The 10,098-nt window shown below is 49.6% G+C and overlaps 1 protein-coding gene across 1 annotated transcript in view; it reads left to right on the top strand.

Moving 5' to 3' along the window:
- Positions 1 to 1,541: 1,541 nt before the first annotated feature.
- MVB12B (multivesicular body subunit 12B) overlaps positions 1,542 to 10,098 on the top strand; it is a 96,324-nt gene continuing 87,767 nt past the window's right edge. Inside the window, exon 1 of the mRNA XM_065418885.1 lies at positions 1,542 to 1,607. Coding sequence (XP_065274957.1) covers positions 1,542 to 1,607 — 66 coding nt within the window. The remainder of the gene's footprint in view (positions 1,608 to 10,098) is intronic.

The following is a 10,098-nucleotide window of genomic DNA, read 5'->3' as shown; positions in this document are numbered from 1 at the left end:
AGATGCAATAGTGCGGCCACAGAAACCTATCAGCAAAAGGGAGAGAGTTATTTGGCTGCTCACAAGGCAGGTTAGACAGAGAGAGAGAGGTCACAGGGCTGTAATGAAGAGGAGTAACTAAAAAGGATTTTAAAAAACGGAACTAGCTATCGAGGTGAGAAAAGATCAGAATACAAAGGGCCACCTGCCAGGGTGAGTTGGAGCAGACACATTATGAGCAAAATAAATCAGAGGGGGGAATCAGGATGATTTGATAATTAGCAATGTAATTAAGACTAGACTATCAGATACAGGGGACCAGCCTGTAACAATAGGGAAGCACCACAATGTAATGATATACTCGCCCAGACAGCCAGTGTCTCTTGGCCTTGTAAGGGGAGAGAGTATGGACAGAACTGGATGGTGGCTTCCCAGTGAGGGCAGGGCATCTTCCTCCTAAAATTGACTGAGGCCAAGTCTGCCTGGATGGACCTATAGCTTTCTGTAGCCACAGTACCAAGTACAGTAGTGGAACAGAAGTGGGGTCCATTTCCATTAAGGTGGGGTCAGCCAGACTGCACACATCTGTACAGTTGGGTATGTGCTGAAATCTTTGCAGCATGTTGGCCTGAGAAGATGCTGCACTTTGGATTTGCTATACAGCATCCTTCAAGTCTACTCTCCTGCTTCGACTAGCAGTAAACAAACCATGCTTCAGAGAAGGGAGCTTTACCTTTCTTGCACTTAACTGTTATTTAAAGGATATTGGTTTTATATGTCATTTAAAAATACTGCTCTGGTTCCAGCACCGCCACGCTATTAAAACAGGGCTGATTGCCGGAGCCTATTCCCTTCTCATCCTTCATGCTCTTTGCATGTGATGCACTTTTGATGGTGCAAACAGATCAGTCAGTTTCACCCTCGTCTCTGTAAGTTTCAGTGTGTGGTCCTGGCAATCCCAGCAGAAGAAGGGGGACAGAAACCCCCAGGACAGGGAGCGGGACCGGGGACGTGGAGGTTTGGAACAAACTCTAAATGCTGAGTCTGAACCAGCTGCTTCGCTGCGGGCCGAGATCCGGGCGCCACTCGCTGCCGGGAGAGCCGGCGGGGCTGGGCGGCCCCCGGGTGCCCTGGCGGGGGCCGGGGGCGAGGCCGGCGGGGCTGGGCTGAGCGGCCCCCGGGTGCCCTGGCGAGGGGCAGGGGGCGAGGCCGGCGAGGCTGGGCGGCCCCGGGTGCCCCTGGCGAGGGGCCGGGCGCAGTGCGGGCTCCGGGAGGCAGGGGGGGCTCTGTGCAGCGCGGCGGCGCCGGAGCCTGTGTCAGCCGCGCCGGCTCCTGCCGCCCAGAGCCCGTGGCCGCCCGCCGGCCGCAGCTCCTCGGTCGGGTCCGGGCAGGGGCCGGAGAGCCGCGCTCCCCCGGGTAAGGCACCGCCGCTGGGCTCCGGCCCGGCCGCCTCCTCCCCGCTTCGCTCCGCGCCGCTGGGCCCCGCAGGCCGCTGCTCCCGCCGCTGCTCCTGCCGCTCCCCGCCGCGCCGCGCCGCTGCTCCCGCCGGGCCGGGCCGGGCGATGAGAAGCTGCTTCTGCCTGAGACGGGGCAGACGGGACCAGCCGCCGCCAGCCGCTCGGGCAACAGTTAAGTGTCCCCGGCCCGGGCCCCGCGTCCCCGCCCCGCTTCTCCGCCTGCTTCGCCCGGCCGGGGGGCGCTGCCGCCGCGGGGTCCCGGGGCGCGGAGCCGGAGGGGCACAGGGAGGGTGCGGGCGGGTTGGGGCGTCTGCTCGGGCAGGGTCAGCCGGTGCCAGCCCATCGCCATCGCACGGGGCTGCTTTGTCTGGGGGGCCCCCCCAAAGGCAGGTTCCCGGGGGCCGCCCGCCCCCGGCCTTCCCCAGTGGGGCAGTCTCTGTGCCAGGACCCCCGTGTCCTCTCCCAGGCTGGGCACTGCTGAGCTAACGGGAGTCTGAGGTCCTGGGGAGGCTGGGAGCAGCCTGGCTTTGTCCTCTCCCTTCAACCAAAACACACCCCCTCCATCCAAAGCTGTAACACCAAGTCATCTGCTCTGGAAAACAATGGAGTGAAGAAATGCTGCCAGAAGCCTTACAGGGTTAATTAGCAACAAATACTTTCCAGCTTTTGTGTTCATCTCAGTCTTTGTGTACACTCAGACACAGCCACAAATGGCATTGGGCAGGGGGAGGTTGCCAGCTTGACTGTGCCTTTCTGCCTGCACCCCAAAGAGCGACAATGATTTCCCAGGTTTCAGTGGTAGCCGTGTTAGTCTGTATCAGCAAAAACAATGAGGAGTCCTTGTGGCACCTTAGAGACTAACACATTTATTTAGGCATAAGCTTTCGTGGGCTAGAACCCACTTCATCAGATGCATGAAGTGAAAAATACAGGAACAGGTATAAATACATGAAAGGATGGGGGTTGCTTTACCAAGTGTGAGGTCAGTCTTACGAGATAAATCAATTAACAGCAGGATACCAAGGGAGGAAAAATAAAGGTGACGGCTAGTGGCGTTCTGTTACTTTCCATCACGGCAAACCTGGTGGCTGAACTTTCTGACTTTGTCCTCACCCACAACTATTTCAGATTTGGGGACAATTTATACCTTCAAGTCAGCGGGACTGCTATGGGTACCCGCATGGCCCCTCAGTATGCCAACATTTTTATGGCTGACTTAGAAAAACGCTTCCTCAGCTCTCGTCCCCTTACGCCCCTACTGCACTTGCGCTACATTGATGACATCTTCATCATCTGGACCCATGGCAAGGAGGCCCTTGAGGAATTCCACCAAGATTTCAACAATTTCCATCCCACCATCAACCTCAGCCTGGACCAGTCCACACAAGAGATCCACTTCCTAGATACTACAGTGCTAATAACCGATAAATACCACCCTATACCGGAAACCTACTGACTGCTATACTTACCTACATGCCTCCAGCTTTCATCCAGACCACATCACACGATCCATTGTCTACAGCCAAGCCCTAAGACACAACCGCATTTGCTCCAATCCCTCAGACAGAGACAAACACCTACAAGATCTCTATCAAGCGTTCTTAAAACTGCAATACCCACCTGCTGAAGTGAAGAAACAGATTGACAGAGCCAGAAGGGTACTGAGAAGTCACCTATTACAAGACAGGCCCAACAAAGAAAGTAACAGAACACCACTAGCCGTCACCTACAGCTCCCAACTAAAACCTCTCCAGCGCGTCATCATGGATCTACAACCTATCCTGAAGGATGATCCCTCACTCTCACAGACCTTGGGAGACAGGCCAGTCCTCGCCTACAGACAGCCCTCCAACCTGAAGCAAATACTCACCAGCAACTACACACCACACGACAAAAACACCAACCCAGGAACCAAACGCTGCTACAAACCCCGGTGCCAACTCTGTCCACATATCTATTCAAGGGACACCATCATCGGACCTAATCACATCAGCCACACCATCCGGGGCTTGTTCACCTGCACATCTACCAATGTGATATATGCCATCATGTGCCAGCAATGCCCCTCTGCCATGTACATTGGCCAAACCGGACAGTCTCTACGCAAAAGAATAAATGGACACAAATCTGACAGAAATCATAACATTCAAAAACCAGTAGGAGAACACTTCAGTCTCTCTGGTCACTCAATAACAGACCTAAAAGTGGCAATTCTTCAACAAAAAAACTTCAAAAACAGACTCAAATGTGAAGCTGCAGGACTGGAATTAATTTGCAAACTGGATACCATCAGATTAGGCCTGAATAAAGATGGAGTGGTTGGATCATTACAAAACCTAAACTTAATTTCCCCAATACTAATTTCTCCCAACTGTTACTCACACATTCTTGTCAACTGTCTGTAATGGGCCACTCTCTTACCACTTCAAAGTTATTTTTCCTCCCTTGGTATCCTGCTGTTAATTGATTTATCTTGTTAGACTGACCTCACACTTGGTAAAGCAACCCCATCCTTTCATGTATTTATACCTGCTCCTGTATTTTTCACTTCATGCATCTGATGAACTGGGTTCTAGCCGACGAAAGCTTATGCCTAAATAAATGTGTTAGTCTCTAAGGTGCCACAAGGACTCCTCGTTGTTCTTAATGATTTCCCAGTTTGCCCCTGTCCTGGCCACGATTTTTCCGGCTGAGGATTGGGAAGAAGCCCATCAACCCCTCTCATTGCTCACTTGCAAGCTGTTGGTGACCGAAGTCAGGAAGTTGCAGTCCATGAAGCCTTGTGGTACAATCCTGGATTCTGCAAACGCTTATGCACATGCTTAATTAGATACGTGAGTTGTCCCATGGTCTTATTCTGGCCTTCTGAGGGACCACGTGCATCGAGGGAGACCAAACAGTGAGTTCACTGGGCTCGCCAAAGTCACGGTGAATTTCTCAGTTTGGACTGGGTGCTCTGTGGTGCTGGCAACAGGATTCATTGTCACTGGGTGTTTGTGAGCATTGTGTTCTGGAGGAGACCTTCGCAGTGCAGCACCCAACCACATATGTAGATAAACTAAGTTATTTGATCTACTGGGTCAGTTGCAATAGTCGCTCCAGTAATCTGCAAGATGATATAGAGTCCTAGCGACCTTGGCCTGCTGATTAGTCCATTGGAAGTTACTGGACTTTTTGGTGAGAGAGCAGCATGTGAGGTGCAAGCTGTGCTGAGAAGTGTGAAGTGTTTTGCTGCAGGTGCTTACACGTTTGTATTTCTTGATTTCTGATTCCCCTCTCCTCCCCCCCATTCTCAGGGGTCTCTCCCCAGCCGAGGTGATAACGTGCATTTCCTCCTCCTGGAGCACTGGCCGGGCAATGGCATTGGTGACCTGCAGCTTTATTTATTCACCTCCAACTTATATCACTGGGACTTGTGTATTTCTGCTCTGGTGTTTGGGAAGGTTTACTCAGCTCCACTCAACCTTATCATGTGTTAGACTCTGTCTAGACTAGGGTTAAAGATGTGGTGTTAGGTCAGGCCAGCGAACATGATCTAATTTACACTTTCTAAAAGGCCAGGTCTATCCTTCAGTTAAAACTGTAAAGCTCTGTCGATCAGGGGTGTGATTTCTTTTTATTAACACAGCTATGCTTGTATAAGCCTTAGCATGGATGTAGTTATGCCAGTATAACTGTGTATAACTGTTCTCACACCCGTATAGCTAATGCCAATTCCCTGAACCAGTATAAGCACAGTTACACCAGTATGACCATGTCTACCATGGGGCAGCTTTGCCTGTTTAGCTGTACGGGCTTAACAATACCCGCAAAACCCTCTGAATGTAGACAAGGCCTAACACTCTTGTCAAGACAAGGCAAATTGTACGTCAGCAGGTGCCAAAGTAGTCAAGGTAAAGCTTAGATTCCCCACTAGGTTTCAACTCAACCAAGTTAGCATGTGCTAAAGCAGTGGTTCTTAACCAGGGGTGTGCGTGCCTGGTACACAGAGGTCTTCAAGGCAATACATCAACTCATCTAGATATTTGCCTAGTCTTACAACAGGCTACATAAAAAGCACTAGCGAAGTCAGTACAAGCTAAAATTTCATACAATGACTTGTTCATACTGCTCTATATACTGTACAGTGACATGTAAGTACAATATTCAAATTGATTTATAATTATATGGTAAAAATGTGTAAGTGTGCAGTGACTCTTTTGTATTTTAATGTCTGATTTTGTAAGCAGGTAGTTTTTAAGTGAGGTGAAACTTGGGGGGTATGCAAGACAAACCAGAGCCCTGAAAGGGGTACAGTCGTCTGGAGAGGTTGAGAGCCACTGTGCTAAAGTTTGGCCTTGTCTTGACTGGAATGTTGGTGTGTGTTAGACTGAGTGAGCTAACATCATCTAACGATGCATCTTTAAATCCTAGCCAAGACTGGGCCTTACCCATCTACTTCCTTAGCTCAAGTGTAGAGAGGACCTAATGCAAAACAATAGCTTGCTTCATGGATGACGTTTGAAACCGAAGATGTGACTATCTGTGACCATCAAAGCTTCCATGGCGTTGGAACCCAGTATCCTGGCCAAAATCTAACTGCCTAAAATTCTCCCCTGTCGTAAAACTGGCGGTGTGCTATTAAGCAGCTGCTACATCACACCCCAGATATGGCTGCATTTTGGTGGTGGGTGAAGGGATCATGTATGTGTATCAGTTTGTAGTGCTTGCAATCCACTTTGTGCTGAGAGTTGCTATGTAAATGTAAGAGTGCTATCAATAGCTACAGCTTTTTAGAATGAACTTGCAAACAATCTTCCAATGGTATTTGAATTAAGGCTGCAGTAATGCCTCTCTCCATAGACTTTGTAGCTTTATTTCTCCTTTGGTACAGGAAGTTAGTAAGAGGTTTTAATTTTTCAGTTTAATCTTTGCTGAATGTCATTCTGCCTTTGTGGTAACAAGTTAGTGTCAAAAGTGCGGCACATGTGGTTGAAAGAGGAAATGATAAGAAAATTTTTCTCCCTGCCATTCAGCTTTAGAGCTGTGCTGGTTTCTCGTGACGTGCTGTGTATCTACCAAGTAGATTATCATATCTGCTCCACTCTCACACAATTTGTTCTTTAAGTTATTTGTTTTTGAATTTGTAAAACTTTGTTTTCTATAATGACAGGTTTCAGAGTAGCAGCCGTGTTAGTCTGTATCCGCAAAAATAACAGGAGTACTTGTGGCACCTTAGAGACTAACAAATTTATTAGAGCATAAGCTTTCGTGGGCTACAACCCACTTTTTTATGCATCCGAAAAAGTGGGTTGTAGCCCACGAAAGCTTATGCTCTAATAAATTTGTTAGTCTCTAAGGTGCCACAAGTACTCCTGTTATTTTTGTTTTCTAGTTTACCTTAGTGTTCCATTTTTTAAACTAACAAAAATTCCCCATTAGAGTATGCAAGTATGTTTGTCCCATGCTCTAGTGTTCCTGTGCCTGTGGTCAGGGCATATTAATGAAATACTTGAAAAGGACAATAAAGCTATTATAAATACACGTGTAGAGTAAACCAATACAAATGAAGATGACATACTATGAAAATAAGGTGGGAGAGAAAGGTAGGGAAGGAGAAAGGGGAAGAGTGTGTTTATAAAGATATAAACACAAAGGATTAAGATACCAGTCAGAAGGGGAGCTCGGTATATCCGTTGATCTGTGACCTAAGGGAAGTTAGCAAAGGCTGTGAAATGAAGTCTTATGGGAGAAGCTAGGATAAAAAGAACTAGACTCAGCTTTGACCTAGTTGGACAATGTAACTTGTTTCAGTAATGAGCACTGTTAGCAACCCCCTCAAGGATCCTGGGTTTTTCCAGAAACTCAGAAGACTCTTTTGAAGGGATCTAAGCTACTAGAGCTTGTTACCTGAGAGCACTCTGGTTCTTCCAATTGAGGAATATTTTTGTAGGCAGATAAAGGCTCTCAGGCTACATCCTCACTACAGGGGGGGGTCGATTTAAGATACGCAGATTCAGCTACGCGAATAGCATAGCTGAATTCGACGTATCAGATCCGACTTACCCTGTTGTGAGGACGGCGGCAAAATCGAGTGCCGCGGCTCCCAGTCGACGGCGCTTACTCCCACCTCCGCTGGTGGAGTAAGCGCGTCGATTCGGGGATCGATTGTCGCGTCCTGACGAGACGCGATAAGTCGATCCCCAAGAGATCGATTTCTACCCGCCGATTCAGGCGGGTAGTGTAGACCTAGCCTCAGTGAAAGTCCACAGGTCCCATGAATAGAATCAGTGTCTCCCTAATTGTGCGCTCCTCAGCCCAGGTGATCAGCAAGGTTCTCTCCAGAGCTAAAAACCCCTAACTATTGTGTGTGTTTGTAGAAAGGGGTCAAAAGATCCTCCCACTGGGGATCCTGTTTCAGTTTGGGTGACCATTGCCACTGAATGCTTGTTTGATATTCATCCTTTTGAAATATTCTGTCCTGATAAACCTTCTGCTATTGGCCCCCTGCCTCCCTCTCTTCACTGTTGTGTTGACCACTCTTAAGGCTGAAGATATCTCTAGAATGGGATATACCAGTGGGCCGCTGTGTCCATTTACTTTTAAAAGGCCAGCAGTCTATTGTCTCAGAGCCCGGTGCGGCAGGAAGTCCGGCCCAGCTGATTAATGTCTTGTCCACAGGTAAAGTCTCAGACATCTTGACCCTTTGCGGGTTTGCGGTATGGAAGTCCCAAGGTTGATCTCTGCTGCATGGCCCCTATAGAGCACTGCCAGGCGAGCTATCTGCAGTAGGATGGAGTTGAAACGCTGATTAGAGTCCTCTAGCAGTGACAAGGGGTAGCGTGGGGGGAACGATCAGGTTTTCAGAGGTTATTGCGAGTCTCTCCTAAAGGATCAGGTTCTTCCTCTTCCACCCCCCTGCATCTTTGAGGAGCTCTCAGAACGTGGTGTACTGTTTGAGTCACTGCGGTCACGTTCTCGCCATCAGCTGCCCCTTAGGATTACTGGAGAACTCTCCACAAGGCAGTGGTAGGAGCATGTTTCCAGTGAAGGGATGGTCAGGCTGACTCTGAGTTGAACTCTGTGAGGAGAGAGCTTCCACTAACCAGCCAGCAAGAAGCAGCCGGGCTCCTTATTACAGTGATGGATCAGGACGGCAGGGCTTGCATTTCCTAGGTGACTGCAGGCGCTCACCCGTGCTGCGTCTGCTCCGCAGCGTGGCAGCCTGACTCCTCTCTGCCGCGATTACCACAAGGAAAATGAAGAGTTGGCTTAATTATAACGATGTGTGACCCTGCTCAGGGTGAGCTGCTGATGCAAATAGTGATGTGGAGATCCCAGGGAAGAGCTTGTCTACTTCTCCCCAACCATCTACGTGCCTCCCTCCACGCTCTCCTTTGCATGTGGAATATCCTCTCCTCCTCCAAATCCCTCCTCCAGACCCCTCTCTGCTGTGATGCCGACAAGAGACTGGCCCGCAAATAATAGCCAGCTTGAAGGCCAGTCGGGGATGGTCATTCTGGGCTTATTTAAAGATAAAATCAGCACTATGAACAATGTCTATCTAAAGCGTATTCTCCCAGCCTTGGCCTGTTGCTTGTCGACATAGATTTTGAGCTTTCCAGGCAGGAACCAGTCCTCCTGTGCATGTGGGCAGCCTAGAGTGCGGGTGCCACTGGAGTGCAAGAGATGGTGAGTGAGCTCTTTGGCGGGCAAATTCCCTCTCCCCTAACGAGCAGTCCCCACACAGCAGTGATTTGAATCTGTCCTCCCAGAGCTCGGCATCTTCGGTCTCTCGGCCAACACGGACTGGATGTGCACAGGGCATTTGGACTGAGCTAAAGAGAGAATGCTTCCCGCTAATGGGAAAACGATCTCTGAATTGATTTGATCTGTTCCCAAAGCGACCCTGCTCAGGATGGAGCGGGGGTGGAGGGCCTTTCCATACAGAATTGTACAAACACTGAGGGTATCAAATGGGATTATAAAATGCAGCCTCCTGATCAGCTGGTTTGAGTTCTCAGCTGCAGTGTGTCTAGCCAGGACTACAGGTCAGCCCTGCATTGTTTAAAGAGAAGCTCGCTGTAATAACAAGCCGTCTAAGAAATGTTTGCGTAATCCTCCATCTTCATTTAATCCCTTCTTTTATTGTTAAGGAAAAAATCAATGAGTTCAGACACATGACGGTAAAGCAAGCAAACTTCATTCATGTCCCCCAGGGAGGAATGAAGTGTAACCAATCGTGTTTGCCCAGCCAGGGTCTCCTCTGTGACCTGTGTAAAGTTCACAAAAATATTTATCTGCATTTCCAGTGGACATCCTCCCGCTCCATACCCATTCCAGGCGCATCCCAGGACCATCCCCAAGATGAGAAATTGCCCTAAATAGGCAACCTGCAGCCCAGCAGAGCTGGCTGAATAATCCTAGTGCTGTGACGTGGCGCCGTAGCGATGCGGCCCTGGTAGCAAAGTGCAGGGCTGATCAGAGCGCACGTGCTGGGCCCCTGGGCAAGGGAAAGGCTCCTGCTCCGTGTGAGCCGGGGTTTCGCAGCAAAGCTGTAGGAGCAGCACTAGGCGTCATACGTATGTCCATGGCGCAGTGTGTCATAGCCGAACCCTGCCCCAGAGCACTAGCCGTCTGAGGGCGCAGCCCAAGCCCACGATGGGGTGAGGGCTGCAGAGTT

The sequence above is a fragment of the Emys orbicularis genome, chromosome 18 (assembly GCF_028017835.1).
Source record: "Emys orbicularis isolate rEmyOrb1 chromosome 18, rEmyOrb1.hap1, whole genome shotgun sequence".
Classification (NCBI taxonomy): domain Eukaryota; kingdom Metazoa; phylum Chordata; order Testudines; family Emydidae; genus Emys; species Emys orbicularis.
Note: the sequence above shows the minus strand (reverse complement) of the source record. Positions and strands in the feature narration are given on the sequence as shown.